Raw genomic sequence first — 26,502 nt, forward strand, 5'->3', positions numbered from 1 at the left:
GATCTCTCCAGCTACTTGTGGCTTATCACAGTGTGCCATGTTGTCACGTCCATTTTTTTTAAATCCTGCTACACCATATATGTATTTGCCTTTTATTGTCAATAAATAATTTGTGGAGATTTCCCCGCACTCCTGCCTTACCTGCTTCCCCGCGTTTCAGTCCGCTGGCTTTTTTTTTTGTTGCTTCCACTCCACTACGTCGAACCCTGCAGTACCCTCACAATCCAACAGACCCCAAAAGACAAAGACTCAGTGCTCTAATAAAATCAAAAGTTGCTTTAACAAGATTTGAAGTGTTTTCCACACCTATGCAACCAGCTTTACATTTTTGATTTTTTTTTGTTTTTTGTTTTCCCCCCTGATGGACTAATTGTTTTCTAAACTGAAGTGCAGTACAGCGCATTATGAAACAAAAAAGTGTTTACATCATGCAAATCTGGTATGTTCACTTTCTCTTTCTGCTGTACATTACTTGGACCCTGAATTAATACAAATAATTATTTGTATAAGATGTGTGCAATTTCCTCAATTAATACTAACTACACGACTCACAAAAAGTTGGGGATATTCTGTTTTTGGGTGCTATTTCAGTTTGACCCTAAAATACACCAAAACCTTTCCAGGTGAACTTGATTTGACCTTCTCCCAAATTTTGAATCCACATGTACAAGTACTAAACGTTTCAGTGCTTTTTGCATGACTTGCTGTTCTTTAACAAGGCACTGAACGGCCAAATTCACAACAGGGGTTTGAGTCAAGAATCGACCAAAACATTTCTTGATTCAATTAGAGTTGGAATTTGAACAGTCCTTTTCCCCAATCTGTTTGCATTTTGACATCGGAAGACCAAGATGACGCTTAACAATTGTTCACAATGCTACTGTTGTACTGTACTGTTGTTTAAATGTTCGGTGTCATCTTGGTCTCATGATGTCACAAAGTGTACAGCATGATGAAGAGGAATGTTTAAATAGCAGTTCTAACTATCCACCCATCCATTTTCTGTACCGCTTATCCTCACTCGGGTCGCGGGCGTGCTGGAGCCTATCCCAGCTATCTTTGGGCGGGAGGCGGGGTACACCCTGAACTGGTCGCCAGCCAATCGCAGGTCACACAGAAACAAACAACCATTCATACTCACATTCACACCTACGGACAATTTAGAGTCTTCAATCAACCTACCACGAATGTTTTGGGGATGTGGGAGGAAACCGGAGTGCCCGGAGAAAACCCACCCAGGTACGGGGAGAACATGCAAACTCCACACAGGCGGGGCCAGGATTTGAACCCCGGTCCTCAGAACTGTGAGGCAGATGTGCTAACCAGTCGCCCATCGTGCCGCCCAGTTTTTACTCAACCAGGAAATGTATTGATCGATTCATTCTTTCATTTTTGCCTTTAGCTCCTTGTCAGAGAACAGCAAGTTGTGCAAAAAGTACTTAACATTGAGCTTCTTGTGAGATGTGTCGAAACTAATGCTAATAATAAGACTTATTTTTATAGTAATGCTAAAGTCTAGTTGTTGTAAAATAGATGAGATTTGAGGTGAATTTAAAATCTGGTACAAATTTAAAACATTCCCAGTGCTAAGATCGTTGAAGTTACATTGGCACGACATACTGTAAGCAGTGCAGCTCAGAGAAAGAAAAAGAAGAAAATAGAGTTGAAGAAGCAGCTGGGATGAAAATCAGCACTTCCAAATCTAAAGCCATGGTCCTCAGTCGGAAAAGGGCAGAGTGCCCTCTCCGGCTCCGGGATGAGATCCTGCCCAAGTGGAGGAGTTCAAGTCGCTCAGTCTTGTTCACGAGTGAGGGAAGAACGGTGCGGGAGATTGACAGGCGGATCGCTGTCATGGTGAAGAAGGAGCTGAGCCAAAAGGCAAAGCTCTCGATTTACCGGTCGACCGACGTTCCTACCCTCGCCTATGGCCACCAGCTGTGGCTCCTGACCGAAAGAACAAGATACAAGCGACCGAAATGAGCTTCCTCCACAGGGGCGATAGGGTGACTCAGCGTCCAGCCGTTGCTCCTCCGCATTGAGAGGAGCCAGATGAGGTGTCCCCCCCAGACGCCTCGCTGGCGAGGTGTTCCGGGCATGTCCCACGGGGAATGACCCAGGACATACATGATGGAGAGACCATGTCTACCAGCTGGCCTGGGAACGCCTCAGTGTCCGCCCAGAAGAGCGGGACCGAGTGGCCGGGCTTCCCTGCTTAAACTTCTGCTCTTGCAACATGACTTCACATCTGTGGAAATGAATGGAGGGTTTATATAAACGTAACTACTAATAACAGGAATAATAGGAGATGGACTCGAAGCAAAACCTTCCCTTCTGATAGCTTTTTCTATGCACACATTTGCAGCCTATGAGAAAAGTTAACTAAGCAACTCATAACAATTTGGTTTCACCACAGGAATTCATGCTATTATGCACATATAACCTAAGAGGCGTATTCTGTGGATGGAGGAGAAAACCTGTGCAAACACAGGGAGATTCAAACTTGGAACATCTTAACTGTGAGGCAGGCGTGCAAACCACTATTCCCAAATGCTGCCCCCGTTAATTTGAGCACACTAATATGGTGATTATACTGTGAGACGTCATCAGGTGTGGAGCAGTAAATAATCCAATTTCACTTCATTGATCCAACAAACTATTTATTATATAACTACAAATAATGCATCTTCGCTCATACAGCGATGTACGGATAGGAACAATAAATGGCAGAAAGTACATTTAACCTTATTCACCTTGTGCTTATTATTTACTGTATAAAACAGAATAGTCATGCCTTCCTGTAAGCTTTGCGTTCAATTAAGCGAGCTCACAGTTCACACGGAGTGAATACATTGGTCAATTGAAACGAGATAATCATAATTTAGATAGTGACATTAAAAAAAATATATATATTTTTTTTTTTTTTTGGGTGGTGTACCGTGCGATTGTTCTGAAAGTAAAATATGTGCCTTTGCTCGATAGAAGCCGGGGAACACTGCTAATAATTTGTTTCAGTTACAGTACACCCATTTCTCCAGTTGGTGGCGCAATCAGCCTGAAAGTGACTTGAGCAGGGAGGAGGGGGGGGGGGGGGGAATACAATAATAATAAAACTTGATAGTGGGTGTATAGGTTATTATCTTTTCAGCACAAAACCAGTTCTTTTGCTCATTTTTGTGTTACATTGCATTTGCTGCAGATGAAGCCAACCTTCGTGTCGAAAAATGATTGTGGGTTAATACTGGCCCCCCCCCCCCATTTGTTGCGTTTTGTTGGCTGCGGCATTTTACTCTTTTCTCCAAGACACATTGTAATCTCGTGCAACCGAAATGTCAGCACTTTTTCTTTTTTTTTTTTCCCCTTCCTCGTGTGTTTCCAGCGCACTGAGCGGACACGCCCACGCTGACCTCCAGCTGGAAGGTGGGCTCTGCTTTGCATCGTTTCGGAGCCTTCTTTCATATACACTGCAAAAAGTACTCCATTTTTGTTTGTTTCACACACTTAATCATGTGCAACCAATTTACATGTTTGAATTAAGTCGATTCAGAGGGCTTTTTTTTTTATTTGATTTGATTTGATTTTAAATTAAGCTTCACTCCCCATCCCGTGCCGACTGGGGCTCTCTCCTCTCTCCGGGGCTTTAAACGTCACCTCTCCCTCCACCTTCGCCCTTTTGCTTAGGACGTGCTGAACCAAAAAGACCACCACCGCAATAAAAAAGACGCAGCACGCGATGATGGCCACCAGGCCGCCCGCTGTCACCGCCGAGGGCGGCCGTGTCGGGGCGACCTCGTGCGGCGTCACCGCGGGGGTGCTCGGAGTCGTCGCGTCCTCCCCCGAGCCCTCCGCCTCTTCGTCTTCATCCTCGTTTTTCACGCAAGACACCTCGTTGACCAGAGTGAAACCTTTCGGACAGGAGCAAACGTAGCCGCCGTAAGCGTTGTCGCAGCCGTGTTCGCAGTAAGAGTGGGCGCATTCGTCGATGTCGATGCAGGCGGTGTGGTCGTCCCTCTCATCTGCGATGTAACCGTCGGGGCAGTAGCACTGGCGCCGGTCGTTGGGGTCGCACTGCGCCACGCACTCCCGCTCGCCGCAGTGCAGCTCACACTTGTTCGGGTTGTGGGGGTCCACTCGATAGCCGCCGTAGCAGGAGCATTTGTAGCTGCCGGGCGCGTTGTCGCACATGTGCTCGCACGGGGCGGACGCGCACTCGTCGCGATCCACGCACAGGCCGGCCGTCATCCGGAATCCGACCCGGCAGTCGCACTCGAAGCCGCCCGCCGTGTTGACGCACCGGAAGTTCTCCCCGGGACACTGGCGCTCGTCCGAGCAGTCGTCGAAGTCCACGCAGGACCTCCCGTCGGGAGCCACTTTGAAGCCGCTGTCGCAGGCGCAGGAGGGCGCGCCGTCGTCGCCCACGAGACACGCGTGCTCGCAACGCAGACGCGCGCACGGGTCGCCCGAGCTCACCTCGCACGTGACCTGGTTGACGGGGCTGATGGAGAGGCCGGGCGGGCAGGAGCACGACGGCTCGTGGTCGGCACCCACGGCGCATTTGTGCTCGCACCCTCCCTCGAGGATCTCGCAGCTCCACGGAGCCCGCAGCCACTTTTCGGAGCACACGAACTTGAGCTCGCTCGGCGTCGACGTGGCGACGCTCCCGGGCGGCAGGGACAGCAGGTCCCGCCCGCCGAATCCCAAGGGGGTGCTGTAGACCACGGTCTCCTCCGGGTCCCGGTCTAGACTCGGGCACGCGTATTTGAAGTGGTACTGGCACAGGAAGCCGCCGACGCGCGCGTCACACGGCTCCTGCGCCCACCGGAGCGCGTCCTCGCCGGACACTGTGACGCAGCGCGGAGAGGAGCAGCTGCCGTCGAAGGTGGGGGCCCAGTTGGAGAAATCGCTCTGGTCGTCCTTCGTCGCCCACTCGTAGCCTTTGAGACGAGATGTCGCATTCGGGCAGTCGGTGAAACGCTGCAAACCGATCCAGAAGCGACCCGAAAAGTTTCCCAAAAGTGCGGCGAGGGCATCGTGCGACGCAGACGAGCGCACGGCGGTTAGAAGCCCACTTCGCTCTTTGCAACGATCCTGCGCGCTTGCGAAGTCCGCGGAGTGGCGGAAGACGGCGAAGCACTGGCTCCCGACGCAGTGGCCGCCGTCCGGGGCCGGTTCAGCGCCGAAGCACTGGCTCCCCGCCAGGACGACCAGCGCGGCAACGAGCAACCCCGCGGCATCCTTCATCTTCCAACACGTTCAAGTGCTCGCGCGTCCCTGTTTGTTGGGGGAAACGCTTGGCTCGCATTTATAATCTCCCCAGTGCATGTTGGCGTCCGAGCGGAGGAAGGAAGTGGCTCTGAAGTAGCCTTCCACGGCGTCCTTCTCGAACGCCATCGGAGAGGACCGCGGCTGCAAATTACGCACGGAATCGCGCAGGCTAAACCACGCCTCTTTGTCACAGCGGCCCCTCCCACTGAGTGGACTCGGTCCAGTCTGCAGTGGCGGTTCGAGACCAATTTCACCGGGGGCACAGTTTACACAGTACGTGTATCTATCCATCGATCGATCGATTGATTATGTGCAATATTGTAATTATTTATTTTTTCCAATTGAGTTGTACGGGTTATAGGTTAACTAATAGTGGGGGCAGGGGAGGCGGGGGGGAGTTTGAAAGTGAATTATCTTGATCTTATTTTTGTGTATCAGGAAAAACCTGCCATTTGAACAGGGGTGTGTAGACTTTTTATGCCCACTGTAGCAACCCTTCACCTCCTTTGTGAATAGTCGGATTGTTAATTGTGTTGATTGAAGCCTTATACTACTATTTTTCTTAATTGTATGAATAATTTTGGCGAGTGGGGCCCTTTTTTTTTTTTTTTTTTTTTTTTGGCTTGTCTGCACATGTGCCTGTTTCAAAGCCAAACTACGAGATTTTCCCTTCACTGTGGGCTCGACGGTCAACCGGCAGGTCCCCAAAGAGATCCAGCTGTGTATGCTTTGTTCAGTACACGCACGAGTTCTGGCAAGGACAACTTGTGACTGCGTCACCATGACAACACGCTTGCCCACAACATCTTGAGGACTCAACATTTCCTGTCTGAGAAGTACATGCGAGTGCAACCTCAGTACTCAACCGAGTGATTGTACTCACTCTGTGTGGATTTCTTCTTTTTTTTTTGGTCCTGTTTCCCGACCACCGGGCGGTCATCAAGAGGACCCACTTCGGTAATATCAAGTTGGCTGCGATGACAGAGCGACGGAGGAACCCGGAAGAATCATGACGGCATTGCAGAGGACGCTGAGGAAGTCTGTTAGACTCCAGCGGGATTAATTCGAAGGGAAAAACATTTGAAATAAATCTGTCGTGACACCAATCCTACAACACCGTTAGTATCATCATTAACTATATTACTGACAAGTATAATCAGTCATTATTAGGATTATTACCCTTTCTGAACAAGTACACGTCAATAATCTAATGACATTCAAGGAAAGTTTCTACCTTTATAAAGATAATAATGCACAGTTTTGGCACAGTCAGAGCGTTATCAATTTAACAGTGGTCTAATTATTGTGGTTGTATAGTACAGTGACGCATCATAATGGTAACCTTGACGTGACCAGCTGTTTTCTTTTCTGTGAACTTAAATGCATTTCAAGCAAACTTCAGTTTTCTTATATTTCAGCAATGGTACATTACAGTAATTCAACATTTAATATTGAAAAAAAAAAAAAAAGGTAGATAGATGTTATACAGATGCACTATTGTGATTTTGGGCACAAAATGACAAGGTGCCCTTATTCGTTAGTTGATACAGCAGCACAGTTTTACATTCAAATTCTTTTTGACAGTAATGTTCTGCTTAAATGCATATTTCATCCTCGAATACAAACACGGACTATCCATCAACTTATTACTACAAATTATCCACTCATCAGCTGCAACATGAGGTACGCTTGCATAATCGAACGACATCCAGGCTCGCTGTGTACATAGTTAAAAATTGCTCTTCTTAAACTGACATTCTCAGAGAGGTATTAATTAAACACCTTGTTTATTATTGCAATTGTAACGATCAGTGGTGTTAAGTGTATTATTTTACACTGAGATCAGCATCAAACACATTCACTCGACATTAATAACATCAAATACTGACCCCAAATGTTGTCCTATTTTAGCTTGATGTTTTTAAAGCTAGAGTGCGCTGAAATTCTAATTGAGAGAAGTCACAATTATACACGAGTTCACGTTAAAAATCCCGGTAAATCAGCCGGTGTCCGACTTCCAAGCCATAACAACTGCAAGTACATCAATTGTCCAGTCACAAACGAATGGGACGTGATGATCTTTTTAAGTTTTCGGGACTCAATGATACGAGGAAAAAAGGTTTACTCAATTTGTGCTTAAATTGACAACAAATATGTCGAAATGGGTTGAATATTAGGGCACTTGTTATTTTCGGTTTTGGGGAAGCTCCACTGTCATTGCCTTAATATAGAGGAAGATGTTTTGTTTGTTAGTTAGGTTTTAAAAAAAAGAAAAATACTAATTTCGATGACCTTAGAATTGTGGTGCAGATCCAAGTCTAGGTGGATATCCAGACTTCAAAGTGAGATTTCTTGACATGTTCCTGAATTTCTCAATACAATCAATCGTCCAATGACAAGCACACATCTTCCAACGTTTGAGTTGGACAGCGACTAATTGTGTGCCAATTATAGGAAGCCTTGTTGGAGATCTGAACTTGAGATTTTTTTTTAAAGTACCATAATATTCACCCTTTTGTTTCTTCTATTATAACCAGGGGCGATTCTAGGGTCTGAAGTTTAGGGGTGCTAACCCCCCCCCCCCCCCCCCCCCCCTCTACCAAATGGGCTAGATTGGTAAAAGAAATCTCTATTGAAGATTAAAGGATAGGGAGACTTTCTAATCATGAGAAGGCAATTGAACCCCCCAAAAGAGAAACACATTCATGAATCTAATAAAGTTGATTTCCAAACAAAACAGTGTTTTAGTTGTACGTGCATCACGTTAAGTTCCAGCATCTGTCGCTTTGGTAGCATCTTAAGGCGAATCAGCGTTGCGGTTAGAGTCTTTGCGAGTCACATTTCGACTGCCTGTCAAAAGATAACCGCTTGTACGTCTCCGTGGTGACTTGCTGCAGGTAGAAAATATCCATATCGGACCCTTTGAGGGAGGAAAGCTCGAGGCTACCGCAACGCTTGGCCGTGTTCCGGACCAGAAAGTAGAGCAGCACCAGGCAAAGCAAGAAGAACATGCTAATGCCAAGTACGCTGCCCGCTTTGACGTAAGACGGCAAGGCGGCCGGACGTGACTCGGCAGGCGTCGGGTACAGCGGCGTCCATTTGTCCTCCTCCGGGTGCACGCACATGTAGTCGTCAAACAACTTGTAGCCCTCATTACAAGAACACTCGAAACTCCCGAATCGGTTTTCGCATATGTGTTCACACTGCAGCAGAATTCCGCACTCGTCGATGTCAGCGCAGAAGGCGGTGTTGTTGCGGATGTCTTGGATGTAGCCATCAGGACAGAAGCACTGGTGCATGTTCCCCTCCACCAGATTGGGGTTCGGGATGCAGTTGGCCGGGCAGTCCGCCTGGTCGCAGAACATGTCGCACTTCGTGGGGTCACGCGAGGACACTCTGAAGCCCTCGCGACACGCACACGCATACACGCCATTGGATTTGACGCACAGCATGTGCTCGCATTTCGCACAGATGCTCACATCCACACACACCCCCTCCTGCTCCTCGAAGCCATCTTTGCACACGCACTCGAACTCCCCAAGGGTGTTCGCGCACTCCTCGCCCTCTCCCACGCAAACGTCCGGCCGCTCGCACTCGTCCACGTCCACGCAGCTCTGCCCGTCCGCGGCCAGCGTGTAGCCGGCGCGGCACTCGCACGCGCGGGCGCCTCCGACGCACGGGTCCCGGCCGCAGGTGATGAGGTTGGCGTGGAGGTGTTCGTCCTGCGGACACGCGCAGGCGCCGCTCGTGGAGTTGCACCGGTGCTGGCAGCCGCCTCCCATCACCTCGCAGTTCCACGGAGCTCGCAGCCAACTGGATTCGAAGCACAAGTACTTGGCGTCCGGGTGGAGGGCGTCCGTGTTCCCCGCGACCGCCACTGTGCCACGAGGGAAGAGGAGCGAAGTGTTGAGCGCGAAGCCCATCGGCGCTGTGTAGCTCACCTGGGCGTCTCCCGCTGGGGACACGCCGCCGCAAGGATCCGCGTTGGGGTACTGGCAAATGTAGCCGCCGAGTTGATCGCTGCACGGCGTCGTTCGGATCGTCACGTTGCCTCCCAGCCACACGGAGCACGAAGTGCAGTTTTGGCCTTGTGTCCCAGGAGGGCCGAGCCAAAAACTCCCGATGACGCCGCTGCGTACGAGCAAGTGTCCCCGCGCTTCCACGTCGAGGACCGACAAAAGATCTCCATCGTAATTTGCGCAGCTTTTCCGCGCTTCTTGGAAGTCTTTCGGTTCCACGAAAAGCGCGTAACACTGCTTATCGGTGCAATGTCCGCTCAGGGAGAGCGCACCTCCCCGCAGCCCGCAAAGGAGAAGCGCACGCACAACCAAAGCAATCGGGTCCATGCTTGAGATAGATTACGGCGAGGACCGTGGCTGGCTGCGGCGTTCGACGGTGCAAAGCTGCCGAGGAGACTGGAAGCGCCACATTAGAGCGTCCATTTATAAAAGCATTGTCGCTCTCGAGTTGGGGCAGCACAGGAAGGAAGTTCAGTTCTGGTTGGGTCCGCTTGCTCAACCCTTCCCCTCGCAGCTCTCTTCTGAAGCCTTATCACAAACGTGCTGCCTCATTAACACACGCGCGCATACTTTCCCCACGAGTGATCTTCTCGTGACAGACGGGCATCTTCTTGTCTTGTCACATCTCCGAATTACCCACAGGTGGCAAAAGTGCTCACACTCTGTACTTAAGTAGAAGAACAGATCCTTGTATTAAAAAAAAAGGAAAGAAGTGCAGTACTGATTAACTCCTATTCTTCGGGGGGGGGGGGGGGGGGGGGTACAAAAATCAGGATGAATTTTGGATCATTCCTCTTTACAAAACTGTTGCAGTTCAGCAAGATTGTTGGAATGTCTGGTGTGAATAGTGCTCATGAGGTCATGCCACCCGGTGGACATGCAGCAAGTAACCAAGAGAAAAGATGAGAGAGGACAGAATGTGGGAAATGAGCAAGGCAGTGCTACTGATGAGTGGTGCGGTGGGATATTTTTCTTGTGTCTAGACACCTGTAAGACTCTGTGAAATGATATTTTTATATGAGATATAGCTAAAAGTTCTGCACTGTTGCTTCTCCTCCAAAAAAAAAGAAAAACTCGTGTCATCTGATAATTTCAACAAATTACTGGCATATGCCAACATCTCTGTTGACAAAACTCCCATGGGTTAATGGGAGAACACCAAATAGCAAGCTGTTGCTGTCTACAAAAAAAAAAAAAATGATGTTGCACTTTTGAAGCTTGCTAAAGAGCACTTAGATATTCATTCCACAGCACTACTGGCAAAATATTTTGTGGACAGAGGAAACCAAAGTCGAATTGTCAACTTTGTCAACATCAAAACCTTATTCCAATTGTGAAGCATGGTGGAGAGAGCAACATGCAATGGGTGTGCTTTGTTAACTTAGGGCCTGGACACCTTGCTATCATCATTACAAAAAATGAATTCACAAGTTCATCAAGATATTGAGGCCATCTGTCCAACAGCTGAATCAGAATGGCTTGAGAAGAAGAAAATATATGTTCTGGTGTGTCCCAGTCAAAGTTCTGACCTCAACCTGATTGAGATGCTGTGAATACCTCAAGAAAGGTATTCACACCAGAGATACCAGGAATCTTGTTGAACTGCAACAGTTTTGTAAAGAGGAATGGTCCAAAATTCACCCTGATCGTGCTCATTTGATCTGTAACTACAGGAAACATTTGGCTGAGGTTATTGCTGCCAAAGGAAGGTCATCCACTTATTAAATCCAAGGGTTCACTTATTTTTTCCTCCCTGTCCTGTCCCTGTGTTTACATTTTGAGCTGTATAAAACACAATTGTCCGTGTGGTATCAGTTCACGCAGACTCAGTTTGTTTATTCTTGTGATTTAGATGAAGATCAGACCATATTTTATGACCAATTTATGGAGAAATTTAAGAAATTCCACAGGGTTCACATACTTTTTCCTCGCACTCTAAACTAAGTTGCATGGTGGTTTGTTGATTGCACCAATTAGCTTTAGTTTCCAGCAGCACAAAAAACGCACGCTCACTTACTGCCTCACTCACTTACTTATTGATGGTTTTATACTTAATGGCCTAGAAGTTGTTGTTGGTTTTTTTTCCCATACAAAGGAGCTACAGCAACAAAATACCCCAAAACCCCTAAAGGATAAACTGCTTCAGGAATATGATTCAACATTAAATTTACAGTAAGCATTGTGGACTCACATCCTTGGGTAATAATATTAGCCAAGGAAGTAGGCATTATATTTTGTGTTGTCAGTCTAAATCTGTCAGCATTGTTCACCTTTTAGGTGTCTTCTGTTATCTCAGTGCGGCTGAAGTAGGAAGAGTGCCGCCTTCCTCAAATGGCTGGACCTGGAAGAGGAAGTAACACTAAGCAGAATGGACTCACATCCTCCATCTAAAAGGTTATAGAAAGACAATGTAATGAGAACCCAACTATGTAAACCAGTGTTGTATTTGCTCATTCTTCATTGACGTGATGTAAAGTCAATGGGAGTGAAGGAATGTGAGCAAAGCTTATCGATCCCCTTGTGACAAATAATGAGTCTGACATGGAAATTATTGTCTCAATGAAATGAAACACCCAGACTTAGAATGTGAGCATGATTCTGTCCATTTATGACAAATGTCCATACGTAACCCCTTGAGTAAGTGGGACTCAAATTCTATTTCAATACCTCCCTCATAAAAGTAGGTGTGGTGGGATGTAATAGGGTGGAGGGGATGTGAGCCAGCCATGCAGGGAAGAGATTTCTTTGTTCAGTGAATCCAAACAAAATAACTATTTGAATGTTTAGATTTAAATTGTGACTGCTAGATAGAGGGTTGCTAGGTGGCCTAGTGGCTCTGTCTAATCTCAACTGGAACCCAGCCTGGCAACACAAACCCAGGTCTCTTGGTCTTGGTAAATATTTTGACTGATATCTATCGTTAATGCCCACGCTGAGTTAATCCAGTTCCAGGCGTGTCTGTAGATTGGTTCGTTTTCCAAAAATGGTCGTAATCTGGTTTTAGAGTGATTCATGTGTCCTGTTGGTTAGTTTTTGTGTTGGCTGTTTATATGGCAACGCTTGTTGTCTACGTCACAGCGCTGAACAGTATAAGCAGAAAAGAGAATGGATGGATGAGTTCAACAGAAAATGTTGAAATCTTGTTGTATTTTGACACGTAAATAGCCACATTGCAGTTTGTTTGACGTGAGTAATTCGTATTCAAGTATCTTTCTGGGTTATTTCAGAGACAATAGACAATATATAATTTCAGTCAAGTATCAGCTGACTAGTTGAAATGTATTAAAATCTGTGGACAAGTTCATATACCGGCTAATAATTAAACTAAATCACAGTTATTACGTGACAGTGCTTTTTAAAATGGACCTACAATTGGGTTTCTCAACTGGTCTCATCCTGGTGCCCACATCTTTCCATGGTCAGAAAAGGAAACATTATGCATTGTAATTTTAAAATTTAGAACAGTTGCTAGAAGTAAAAGGTCTCTGACATTCTTTTGTCCAAACAGACGAAGAATGAAGCACCATTCTAAGGGGCACTGCGACTAGGCAAGTGGCTCCTTCTAACCAGCCAAGAGTACGAAGAGAAGGGTGCTGAGAAAGCATAGAAAAAATGTACACTTTTTTTTCCCCACTGCACACAAATATCTGCCATCCCCAAGTCGACTTCACCGAACATCAGAGTATCCGCTGCTAATCAGGATCGAACACTGATAACACCACCTTTGGATTAAAAAGTTTCGCCGGATGTGATGATGACATTCGATTCTATTAAGGTAAGATGGTTAAAGGCTAACCATAACATTAAGCAGCACTATAACGTTGTGAGCTTTTTCGTGCTTCTTTATGGATCTGAAGCAGAAAGGCTGTACACTTTCAATGTCTGTCTGTCTTTACTTGACATTAGTGATGCCAAAACACCAATAATTTCAATACACATAGAACACAATGTTCGATATTTTCTGCTTAAATAGCTGGAAATTTTCATACCAGTATTTATACACTACCACATGCATATTCGATCACTGACCGGAATTGTTTATTAGCATATTTATAACTTACAGTATAGCGAACGTAACATGAACTATACGGATATTCCACTTTATTGCATCCTCATCTGTCACTGTACGGTATGGATAAACAAGGAGAAAATATTGATGCTGTCAGTGTCTGTGTATGTGGACTTACAGCTGAGCTTGACTTTATGATATTGTTGTGCACGTTCTATGTTTATGTTTTATTGAATGATTTGATTTGCCTTCTTGTAGTTTTATGAAGCTGTAAAGCACTTTGAATTTTCTGTGTATGAATTGTGCAAATAAACTTATGTCCATGTGTTCTTACCGCGTATCCAAAAACTAACATTTTTTTTGTTACTCTTTTTTTCAACATTTGGCTGCTCATTTCACCACAGAGCTTGACCTATGAGCTCAAGTTAGTGTAGACTGCGATTCGAATTATGTGTGAGTCAATGGGAACCAGGCCCCCACGAAGCACGACTGAACTTATAAAGACAGTAAATTAATCAACCTGCGGGGGTTCTTTTTTTCACCGTCAGAATTCATTATTTCATTGAATATACTGTATTGCAATTTCTCATGCAAAAATACCCATCATATAATCGAGACATACAAAAAAAAAATCCTCCTCGAAGATCTTCAATCAAATAGTTATTCATATTATTTGATTATTCACAGGTTACAGGGTTAAGGTTAGTTCGACCGGACTCCCTCCAGCAATAACAAAACTCTGCATGTCTGACGCGACTGGCATGAATGCGATGTTTCCTTAACCTTCAACTCACAGTTCCATCGTCATCATTTCTTTGGCAAGTCCCAAAGCATGGATACACAACCATAGATTGCAAAGTGTGTTAGAGATGTGACAGGAGAGGAAAAGGAAGGCGTTGTCCATGCATGTCCTGAGTGTGGATCAAAGGGTGCACACACACATACACCACACACACCTAGAGGAACATGTAAAAATAGGCATGACACACCGTTTGTGCGCGGCCATGTACAGTATACATTTGACACGTGACAGGCTCCCATTCACAACTAAACCAGTAATGAGTTGAGGGTGTATATTGTAACGTGTCTTTAAGAACAATTGTTTTGTCCCAAAAAGAGTGGTTTGGGAAGAAAACATTGACGCAATGAGGGACAAGATTGTAAAATGTTCTGCTTGTTTAACCTGAAGCCTTGGGATATCACTCAGGAGTCCTGCAGGGGCACTTCCTGCCATTGAGTGCTGAATATCTACCTTTCTCGCCTCTGCGCCTCAGAACAGGACACGGTTTCTAGTGTGAATATTTATCTGAGGGTCTCACATGGTGAAACTAAATATCCTCACGCCAAGTACGCCAGGTTGCTGAGAAAACTGATAAATCCCGTCCAGAGTTTCAAAACGAAAAACAAAACCCTTGTGAATTAATGTTTTGGACAAATCCCAGAATGCTTGTGATGAAAGATGAGAACTTCAATAGTTTTTCCATTTTGCTTTAGAGCTGCTCTTTTTGGATTTTATACTGAGTGACTAAAACATTAAGATCAGACCCAAATGAGATCCAATACAAGAACAGAATAAAAAGCTTTGAGCTTTACAAAGATAGAAATGCTCAGTGTTGATCAACTTTCTTTTATATATTATTAATTCAACAGTTTACAGTAATGTGGTTGTTAGAACCAGCTTTCAGTGTAGTTACACTGCAAACTACAACCACCACAGAAGTGAGCATTACTATATTTGTACTGGCACAAAAGCAAATAGTCAAAGTCCTGGGTCAAAATGTTATATTTAATGACAATTTGTTTATGTACATTACAGAAAGGTAGAAAAATAACATTTGGCTTCCAATGAATCCAAATGTACTCCTCCCAAAACACTAGGAATCCATTGTGAGTGAGAAAAAGGATTTTTTTTTTCATCCAAACCTGCAAATGAGTTACAACTATTGGCTCAGTCGGAACATATTCAACAAATCGAGTCTGTATCCTTTAAAATGTCATAAGGCAAGACTGATTCTTTTGAATATGGTGTTTATCTCATTTTGGAAAAGATATTTTCAATATTTTTTCACTGCTAAACCACTTTAGTATACATACAAAACAACAGTGATGATTTTGCATTTGTTCTCAAGCAAGTGCTGAATAGTAACACATTATGTCTACTTACACTTACTTACTCCTAATGAAATGTTCAGAAAATATGTTTTTGGCATATTTTGATTTATGATTGAACAGAATAGCAAAGAGCTGATAAAGTACTGTACATTATTTCTCACTCATTATTTGGATGTCCTAAAAGGTTCATTTTGTTTCCAGTATGATCAAAGCATCTAAAGAAATGCATAAAATAGAAGAGAAGAAACACAATGGTTAATATTGTGCTTTCATTGGATTTTCTAACATACAAAACCAACCCTCAACATCCTCTGCTGGAATTCTACAGATGCTCTCTTCATGCCTCAACTAATTGCAGGAATCTGCTGGATTGAAGTGTGCCTGTCTCCCATAAAACCAGCTTGTTCAGTCTGTGTGTTTTGGCTCTCCGAGTCAAGGGATGATGTTTTCCTCTACTTGTCTCTCTGGAGCCCCCTTAGACAGGAAATAAGAGCGAGATGTTACCGTTTATTGTCTGTTTTTATTCACCGTTTGGTAAACAGTGGAGAGATGTGCAGACATAAGGAATACAATGTTTGGTTTATTGGCACATGCCACCCTTCACTCCATTTCCGGCAATTGTGTTTTGTATCAGAAAGGAGCAAAGTAAGCAGGTAATTACTGTCTGAATTCTGTGTCACAGAAGAAAACATCCCTGATAAAAAAATAAAAATAAAAATGTAAAAAGTTATTAACTGTACAGGCAATGTTTGAAGAAACGTTTCAGATTCTTAAACATCATGCAAAGGTGGTAAATAAACCACCATGACCTGCCACTGACATGGCACTGGACAAACGCTGGAAACAAGTACTGGCTAACCATTGGAGGCTTTGAATGTAACTGTGTATGCGTAAGGGTGGAATGCACTCACCGATAATCAAACTGAATTTTAGCATTTCCCTACCCTTTCTGATAAAAGTCAGCAAAGGCCCAATTAACCGACATTGGCCGAGCAATTGATTCTGTGATTATAACGTGAAACAGAACCATAGCCAATTAGGAAGTGACCTGAATGCCGGCCAAACAGTAGAGGAGCAACTGGTTACGCTGAGTGTTTGTATAACGCATATCTGAAATCAACCACTTGATTTGTGTGTGGTGTGTTGGTCATCTCAATTACTGTACACATTCTAAGAGTACTAAGCACGCACCTGCCGATTTTCCCTAATTTAATATGCTTAAAAAAAAAGAAAAAAAGAAAAATAAGAAAATCGCTAATTTATTACGGTGTCGCTGATTAATCGAAAACGGTACTGGGCGCCAGCCATGTCCATCAAAGTCTGCCGTGGTCACATACCTTCCTTCTGCAATGAAGCATTATAGCCATTGACTAACAAAACAAGCCTACTCAAATGTATCCAACCCCACTATTTTCACTTGTTATAGTCTAAAAAACATCAAAATTTTCAATGCAGGCGACGTTTTTGCCTTAGAACACGTACTAGTTTAATAAGGAAATGTGCTCATCTTCCATCGCTGATGTTTGCAGGCTCGACAGGTTTCGACCTAAATGCGGGCGGGCCAAAATCTGGCTCAAGTGTCACGTATGGAGAGGAGCTGGACCCAAGAGCAGGCGGAGGCAGATAGAATATGATGGACAGTTTATTGAGGAAAGGTAATGGATGTGGTTCTGGGTGCGTTGGCAGGCGGTGGCGCGGACAGGTAGCTGGCTTGGTGGCAGGAATGACGTGGATCAGGAACACAGGGGAACACTAAGAATGAGGTGAGACACAGGAGTCAAAAAGGGAAAGGTATAGTGTCGCTTACTTGAGGCAGGTGGGCCGTGGTACCGCTAGAAGAAGCTGCAATACTTTGGCGAGGATTTCTGGGAACAGGCAGGCTAGGTGGTGACGAGGGTTGATTGGGGACAGGTGCACGGCTTGAGGAAGGAGCTGAAACAGAGAGGGGAGGGAGAGAGAACGAGAGAGGGCGTAAAGCGCTCTCCAGGCTCCAATACAAATACTGCAGAGCAGTTCATGACAGTACCCTCCTCTCAACGGACGCCAGGCTACTCCGTGTGAGCCGCATAGAAGTCGTCCAAAAGAGAGTGATCAGGAAATCCAACAACGCTCCTCCGGCCCATACCCTTCCCAGTTGACCAGGTACTGGAACCCCCACCCTCTAGGCCTCACTTCGAGGATGCACGACGGATGGACATCAATAATCCGGGGGGGCGGAGGGGTTTCGGCCGGAGGGCTCAGGTAGAGACATGCTTAATCAACCAGATGTGGAATGTGGGTTGAATTTTCAGGCACTCTGGAAGTTTCAATTGCACAGCTGGTGGATGTTTAATGAATGTTTGGAAAAGTGCAGGGGCATTAGTTAAACCGAACAGCATGACTCAAAGTGTCCGAGAGGTGTATTGAAAGCGGTCTTCCATTCAGCCCCCTCTCAGATACGGATGAGGTGGGAGGCGTTACGGAGGTCCAATTTGGTGAAAAGCTGGGCTTCGCAGAGGGGTTGTGAAGTCTGAGCCAGGGAATACCAAGAACTAAGGGGGTCTCAGGGGAAGGAATGACAAAGAGGGAAATGTTCTCGCGGTGATTACCAGAAATAAGGAGCGTGATAGTCACTATTTGGTGGGTGACGGGGGAAATGACGTTTCCATTCATGGTTGTGACATTTTTAGGGGACGGAAGTGGTTGGAGAGGCATTTGGACCTGGTGAATTATATTACAAGAATAAAATTGTCATCTGCACCGGAATCAATCAGGGCAGTAATGGGGGTGGTATGAGCAGAAACTATGAGGCAAGCGGGAACAATCATGCGGAAATGGAGGTTTGGCACACCACGACGCTCTCGGGTGATTTGGTCATTTGGTCGGAGGGGGCAAGAGGAAATGAAATGACCGGATTGACCACAGTAGATACACAGCCGCTGGATGACACAACGCTGACGCTTCTGTGGATCTAAATGTGTCTTTCCAATTTGCATGGGTTCTTCGGTTGCTACGGGGAGTGATGGAAGTACGGAGGGCGGTGCGGGAGGTGGGTGAGAACCTGACGGCATGGTGCTCGGAGACGGAGGGTTCTTGCGCAAGCGGACCCTCCTCTCTCTCGCGCTCTCTCGATAAAAATTATGTTATCCAGACAGATGGAAAGGGCGATGAGATACTCGAGAGAGGAGGGTTCATCCCAGACCACAAGCTCATCCTTGATTTGTTCGGAGAGGCCGTTTGAAAAAAATCCGCCGCGTCACCCACAAATATCCAGAGCTCTATAGAGTATTCCGCTACGCATTTGGCACCCTGAGTGAGCGTGAGGAGATGACGGGTGGCTTCTTTGCCTTGAACGGGGTGATCGAATACTGTTTACGGAGTTCGGTGGAAAAGGAATCAACTGAATGGAGTACCGGGGAGGAGTTGTGCCATAAGGAAGGGGACCATTTTGGTGCTTTGCCGCGGAGGAGGTTAGTGACATATGCTACTTTGGAACGTTCGGTGGGATAACTGTATGGTTGAAGATTACGTATGGTTTTGGTGATTTCTTGCAATGTCTTGTCCTGACGTCCTATGTGGGCGCCTTGGAGGGAGAGTGCGTTCTTCAGTGCCTCCGGAGTTGCTGGGTCCATAATGGCCAAAGTATTCTGTCACGTATGGAGAGGAGCTGGACCCAAGAGCAGGCGGAGGCCGATAGAATATGATGAACAGTTTATTGAGGAAAGGTAATGGATGTGGTTCTGGGTGCGTTGGCAGGCGGTGGTGCGGACAGGTGGCTGGCTTGGTGGCAGGAATGATGTGGATCAGGAACACAGGGGAACACTGAGAATGAGGCGAGACACAGGAGTCAAAGGGGAAAGGTACAGTGTCGGTTACTTGAGTTAGGTGGGCCGTTGTACTGCTAGAAGAAGCTGCAATACTTTGGCAAGGATTTCTGGGAACAGGCAGGCTTAAATGTAGGTGTTGACGAGGGTTGATTGGACACAGGTGCACGGCTTGAGGAAGGAGCTGAAACAGAGAGGGTATGGGAGGGAGAGAGCGAGAGAGAGAGAAAAGGAGAGAGAGAAAGAGAGAGAGAGCGCCCTCTAAACTCCAATACAGGTACTGCAGAGCAGTTCATGACATGGAGTTTAAATATGTCATCAGAAAACAAGCCTAAAATTACCACTGAGTCTATTTTGGTAGGAATTTCTTCTGCAGACATTATTTAAGCCCAGAACTATGGAACAAGTGCCAATGTTCACAACATTAGAGAGGTCCTTTTAGGGATATTTTTCAGATTTTTGGGGGGGTCGGATAGCAAGTTTTATGTTAAAAGTTCTAGCCAACTCTGTCGGTATTCAGATTCTCCATCGTTGTAGTGCAACCATGCAACTTGTGTTTTCTTTCATGAAGCAGGACAGTAGTTTCATATTTTTCTTTAACATTGCTTCTGAAAGATTTATTTCAGAGACCACCCATTTTATTGTGCCAGCTGTACCGTAAAATCAGCTTCCCTTCTTATGGCTTGCGAAGCCCAGAAACAGTAATGTTTCCTTTTCACTTTCCAGTCCCACCCGCAGCTCTACGGCCAACTGGCAGATGGATCCATGGACAAGAACAATGCTTTTTTTGTTCTTTTTCCTTCTGTGGTAAACAAGATTCGTCCCTCAAGGAGAATATCTTGGCATGCTGACATTGCAACTTTCAATGACCCCAGAAACAACAAACACCTTGTAAGATGGTCATAAATACTGGTCTCCAATGCCATCGTCTGATTGTTTCAAGTTTCCGGGTTTTAATTTTTCCATAACGTGCAGCCATGCAAGCGTCTTTATTTTCACATACACACACACATACACACACACGCACCCACCCACCCACACATGAACACACGAACAAGTGACTATTTTCACCAAAATAAAAACTGGAAATATTTGCTTCATAATGTCTCTCAGGCAACAAAGGCAGCCGAACAGACAAATAGCACGTGCATTATTCAAACAATCGTTTTACTTTTTCATTTAATTTCATAATTACGGCTGCATTGTTTCCAATTGTTCATATACTGTATGCGCAACGTTTGGATGATGATATTTTCACACAAGAGCTATGGAGAGTGAGAATGTAATAATAAGTCAGTGAATGAAGAAAAATTGCACTCAAAAAAAAAAAAAAGTTTCTCTAATCGGCTGAGAAAAAAATGTATTCCCCAGATCCACTCCTTCTCTGGAAAAATACTAAATTAAGTGTTCCCAGAATGTAGTTTTCTATTTCATTTCAGGTAACATTCGGACACACATATTTGACAGCTTGGGCTTTGAAGTTTTTGAATCATTCCTTCACCCATGGCTCACCAATTGATATTTTTGCAAGGTTATTTGCAATATTGCTACGTGGCAAGATGTTTTTCTTACCCCCGACTGCAGTTCAGCACCCATTTGAGAAGCTTTATGGCTCCAACCTATAGTACAATTTATGCTATCCATGGCAAGTTTCTCAATGCAAGATCTGTTCTGACAAACCAATCAGGGGAAGGCCTGCTATTGCCACTAATGAGGGGGAAAAAAATAAAATAAAATAAAAATTCTAGAGCCAGTGTTCGCGCAGAGCCAGGGAAATAACACCAACACCAACAAATATTATTTGTAGCGCGGTTCATTCACATTATAATCGCTGTCTAACATAATCCTACAAGATGACACTCGATACAAAGAACCCAAACATGTAGGTATACGTACAACTTGTTTATGAAACTTAATTAGAATGTTACGTCTTATTTTCATATAATTTGATCAATATCGATAAAAACATACCCCACTGAATTTCATTTTGAAAATCAATGAATTCTACAGGGCGGCACGCTGGACGACTGGTTAGAGCGTCGGCCTCACAGTTCTGAGGACCGGGGTTCAATCCCCGGCCCTGCCTGTGTGGAGTTTGCATGTTCTCCCCGTGCCTGCGTGGGTTTTCCCACTCCGGTTTTCTCCCACATCCCAAAAACATGCATGGTAGGTTAATTGACGTCTTTAAATTGCCCCTAGGTGTGAATGTGAGTGTGAATGGTTGTTTGTTTGTATGTGCCCTGCGATTGGCTGGCAACCAGTTCAAGGTGTACCCTGCCTCCTGCCCGATGAAAGCTGGGATAGGCTCCAGGCTCCCTACTGAGGAGAAGCGGCTCAGAAAATGGATGGATGGATGAATTCTACAGCTAGGAGTATTTGAATCATTGTTCGTTGTTATCATTGAAAAGTAATAGTAATTGTTTTTAAGAGGAAAAAAAGGTGTTCTAAACTGATATTTTTCATGCTTTTAATGTCAAAATGTCTTTACCGTTGTGTCTCAAAGGAAGTTTCATGATTTGTAACATTTTCTGACGATAAATATCATGAATGGTAGCAGTTATACAATGTAATTATAACAGTTTCCATTTTTCATGGTCAACTGCGTACACTGGAAACAGGGTGTTCGACTGATTTGCTGGCTGTGAGTGGGAGTGAAGGTTTATGTGATGTGTTCAAATGCCTGTTTGTTTTGGAGGTCTTGCTATAATTTCCCAAAGAATTCATGCTTACATTGTGCAGTCTGCCACGTCCTCACACAGGGCAACTATTCCCACACTTCCTGTTTCTCAAGGGTTTAAATGTACTGTACGTCTAATACAGTACATGCAGTATACTATCTATCTGATGTATAATGAAAGTGAATGGGAACACAAGACCCATCTTTGTGTGTGTGCACTACGCAGTGGACTTAGGAGGTCGGGTTCTTCACATTAACTTGCTCCACCCTCAAAACAGGACTGGTTTTGTGGTGTGCAGTACTTTGTTTTTGTTTTGATGCCACCGTGTTGCCATTTCAGTGATACAGTATCGTACTGAGCAGTCAGGACAGGAGTTATGAGTGTGAGGGCTTCGTGAGCGCACCCAAACTCAAAAACATGGCGAAGATGGAAATAAATCCACCCCAGCTGAACGAAAGTCACTACATTACCAATGGCTCTAATATTTTCCCACAAAAATTCAAGTGACTAGCTGATTAGAGTTAATACATACTGTAATGTCCAAGAGCATTTATTGCATATCATTTATCATTTATCACTGTACAGGCTCCCCTGTACAGTGTGTGTGTCTGGGTTTTTGCCCAGTATTTACATTTGTATCTGATTCTTAAAATGCTTATTGGAAAAGTGATTGATCCCTTTAAAGAGTAAATTAAGTCTACAGTGACTCTATTGCACTGAAGCCGCGTGTAGTTTTGCAAAATGACATGACTGAATAATAGCTGTGGAGTATAAAGCATTACAAATTATAATCGGTCCTCAATGTGTTCCCATATTGTCATGTGAAAAAGAATATCGTCAATTATAAAAACCTTAAGCAGGAGGAAAACTCTTGACCCCACAACTTCCTTTATGGGCAGATATTACACTTCTTTTTATGAACCACAGTACCTCTAAAAACTACTTGCCCCCTTGCTATTATATATATATATATTGCATTGGTGGATGAAACCCACAGTTTTGTACAAAGTCGTGACGAGTGACCTTTTGCTTCTGTATGTTGCTGAGACTGTTATTTCACTGCATGTCATTTTTTGGGAGGCTTTGGATAATTGTTGACAACATAGTCTGTGTAAGTGGTTTCATTACCCACAGGATGTAAAGTCAATTCTACAAATTCTTTTTGTCATTTATGAAGATTAATCGTCCTTTCGAAACAGCCATAAAAATTTTTTATACCGCTTGTCATTATTACGGTCATGGGTGTAGTGGAGCCTTTCGGAAGATAATGACATTTATCACAGGGGATTTTTGGGGGAATTTCCCTTGTGGAAAGCGTTCCTTGGTAAAATGTAATTTTTTAACTGGGCCAAAGAAAGACCAGTAAGGTAAGAGTTTGATTTACACAGTGCAGACCCTTTCCAAAAAAATGTAATATCATGGAAAAGTTTATTTCCATAATTTCATTCAAAAAGATAAACTTTCATAGATTATAGATTCGGGGCCCACAATTTAAACAATTTCAAGTATGTATTTGTTTATTTTGACTTAATTTGGATTTCCATCTCATAAAACCCACAAAATCAGGAATTCCAAAAATTTAATCACTGCGTTGATGGGCCGTGGGATTGAGGCAATCAGCCTGTGGCATTGCCTGGGAGATAATGGAACCCCAGATTTCCTTGATGCTTTCTGTCAGTTGTTCTTTGTTTTGAGGTCTGGTGTCCCTCATTTTCCTCTTAATAATACCCCATCGATTCTCAAAGGGGTCTAGATCTGGCGAGTTGGCTGTCCAGTCAAGCACTGTGATGGCATGGGCATCAAACCAGGTTTTGGTGCTTCTGGCGGTATGGGCTGGGGCCAGGTCGTGCTGGAAGATGAAATCTCCATACATCCTCAGCAGAAGGAATCATCAAGTCCTCTTAAACATTCTGGTAGACTGTTGCAGTTACCTTGGATTTCAGAAAGTCGAATTTACCAACACCTACACTGGACATTGGACCCCAAATCATGACTTGACTGTGGATATTTCACACTGGACCTCAAGCAGCTTGGGTTCTGTTCTTCACCCGTCTTCCTCTAAGCCATTGGACCTTGATTCCCGAATGAAAGGCACTCTTTACTTTCATCAGAAAATAGGACCTTGGACTACTGACCAACAGTCCATTCCTTCTTCTCCTTGGCCCAGTTGAGACATTTCCAACGTTGGCTCAGGTTCAGAAGTGGCTTGACCCGAAGAACCCGACAGTTGTAGCCCATCTCCCAGATGCGTCGGAATGTGGTGGTTTTTTAACCTGTGACTCCCACCTCATTTCACTCTTTCTGGATCTCTGCTAGATTCTTGAATCTTCTCCTGCCACATTTTGTCCTTCTATTGATATGTGGGCACTCTGTGAACACCCAACCTCCTTAGCTATGAACTTTTGTGGCTTACCTATCCTATGGAGGGTATCAATGATGGTCTTCTGGCCAGTTGCCAAGTCTGCAGTCTTCCCCATATTGAACCCAACTGAGACAATTGAGTCAAACTGAAGCAATTTAATGACACCTGGGGAAACCTGTGCAGGTGCTTTGAGTTTAGTAGATGATTAGTGTGTGACTCTCCCTTTAAAACATTTATGGCCTGCAAACTTTGGGCTGATTTCTTCACAATATTAAAATTTTTCAATTCCTGATTTCTTGGGTTTTATGAGCTGGAAGCCCACATTGTGTAAAAATAAACAAATAACTGTGGGCCAAGACAAGATATTTAAGGTTCAAAGACAAGATATTTAAGGTTCAAACTGATAAACTTTATTGTTTTTGTTTTAACGAAGCCACGCTGTTGTAACACGTGCAGAATGTGGTTTGGCATTGTCTTGCTGAAATAAGCAGGGGGGTCCAAGAAAAAGACGTTGCTTGGATGGCAGCATATGTTTCTCCAAAACCTGTATGTACCTTTCAGCATTAATGGTGCCTTCACAGATGTGTTAGTTACCCATGCCATTGGCACTAACACAGCCCCATACTATCACAGATGCTGGCTTTTGAACTTTGCGTCCATAACAGTCCGGATGGTTCTTTTCCTCTTTGGCCCGGAGGACACGACGTCCACAATTTCCAAAAACATTTTGAAACGTGGACTTGTCGGACCACAGAACACTTTTCCACTTTGCATCAGTCCATCTTAGATGAGCTCGGGCCCAGAGAAGCCGGCGGCGTTTCTGGGTGTTGTTGATAAATGGGTTTTGCTTTGCATAGTAGAGTTTCAAGTTGCACTTACGGCTGTAGCGCCGAACTGTATTTACTGACATTGGTTTTCTGAAGTGTTCCTGAGCCCATGTGGTGATATCCTTTACACATTGATGTCGGTTTTTGATGCAGTGCCGCCTGAGGGATCGAAGGTCACGGGCATTCAATGTTGGCTTTCGGCATTTCCGCTTACATGCAGTGATTTCTCCAGATTCTCTGAACCTTTTGATGATATTATGGACCCTTTTGATGATATTATGGACCATAGATGATGAAATCCCAAAAGTCCTTGCAATTGTACATTGAGGAACATAGTCCTTAAACTGTTCGACTATTTTCTAGTATTTGTCTTAGATGTTATTTTTAATTCATTTGTAGTTAATTAACCAGTTATTTATTTATTAAAATAAAATAAATTGTTTAAGTCATTGTGACAGGGATGGAACATATATCTTTACGTCACACAAGACGGTAATTATCAGTTTGTGGGAAGCCACATCAGCTGTGTGTATGTGCACTAAAGACAGGAATTATAAAACATTGGTATTCAATTAATCTATTTTCTAAAAATGTTTTTTTTTTTAGAAAAAAAAAACCACACCTATGCTATAGGCTCAGCTCAGTCAACAATATTTGGTGGTATGGCGTATTATTCAAGCTGATAATATTAAATTGGCTTGCTCACAATTCACCGCTAGAAACAAATTCATGGTCTTGTTAATTCTAAAGCAGTATTGTTTACAAATATTGGAAACACTTTCATGACAAACATGTTGTTGCTCTCAGTGCTATCTCTTTGTTGTATGTGAAACTCATAAATTAAGAAAAAGGATTGTGTAACTTGCCAGTCCTACAAAGAAGCCTTGACCTTTTATCAGATTTTCAGTGCCAACTTTTAAACAAAAAGTGACAATATTTTAATGCCTATTTGTCAACATATGGAAAGTCTTGGGAAAGCTTCCCTTTCCCTTCTGTGGCACCTTTTTCTGCTCTGATTAGCACAGTTCAGTCCTTGAAAATTCAGTCCTTTTTTAAAATTTTATTTTATTAACTGATGATTTGAGAGGGACGAGAGCCTTTGTCCACACATCCAGCCTGAAAACTGAGTGTGTCCCCATGAGACATAATTTCTTTGCACAGGCAATGAGGTAATCTTAAGAAAGGACACTACTATACAAAAGAATACCACAGTGCCAAATATGTGTTGGCTTAAATGTCCATTTTTAATATCCTTTTTCATTTTTCATTTAGTCTGTCGACAACCAGTTGCTATTGGGAGTGAAACCCAATTAGATGTCATGTTTTTCTTGGGTTTCACTTGTTCCCTTTGGCAGACACAATGATGCAACTACAAGCCAAATAACCATCCATCCATTTTCTTTACCGCTTGCCCTCACTGGGGTTAAACA

General features: G+C 44.2%; 2 protein-coding genes and 1 long non-coding RNA gene across 3 annotated transcripts; 1 reads left to right on the forward strand and 2 right to left on the reverse strand.

The window, feature by feature from the left end:
- Positions 1-2,636: 2,636 nt before the first annotated feature.
- thbd (thrombomodulin) lies at positions 2,637-5,517 on the reverse strand. The gene is given in 2 exon segments (XM_061754293.1): positions 2,637-5,248; positions 5,250-5,517. Coding segments are annotated over 2 exon segments (1,716 nt in total). The 5' UTR covers positions 5,300-5,517; the 3' UTR covers positions 2,637-3,582.
- Positions 5,518-6,473: 956 nt separating this feature from the next.
- On the reverse strand, positions 6,474-9,919 carry LOC133468413 (thrombomodulin-like). The gene has a single exon (XM_061754294.1). The coding sequence runs from the start codon at positions 9,606-9,608 to the stop codon at positions 8,082-8,084; it is 1,527 nt and encodes a 508-aa protein (XP_061610278.1). The 5' UTR covers positions 9,609-9,919; the 3' UTR covers positions 6,474-8,081.
- A 133-nt stretch (positions 9,920-10,052) lies between these two features.
- On the forward strand, positions 10,053-13,623 carry LOC133468370 (uncharacterized). The gene is made up of 2 exons (XR_009785478.1): positions 10,053-11,675; positions 12,790-13,623. It is a non-coding gene; the product is annotated as an uncharacterized LOC133468370 (long non-coding RNA).
- The last annotated feature ends 12,879 nt before the right edge of the window (positions 13,624-26,502 follow it).

Source organism: Phyllopteryx taeniolatus, chromosome 18 (genome assembly GCF_024500385.1).
Source record: "Phyllopteryx taeniolatus isolate TA_2022b chromosome 18, UOR_Ptae_1.2, whole genome shotgun sequence".
Lineage (NCBI taxonomy): Eukaryota > Metazoa > Chordata > Actinopteri > Syngnathiformes > Syngnathidae > Phyllopteryx > Phyllopteryx taeniolatus.

What these genes read in the sequence shown, in the direction of transcription:
- LOC133468413 (XM_061754294.1), bottom strand. Translation starts at nt 9,608, where the DNA reads ATGGACCCGATTGCTTTGGTTGTGCGTGCGCTTCTCCTTTGCGGGCTG.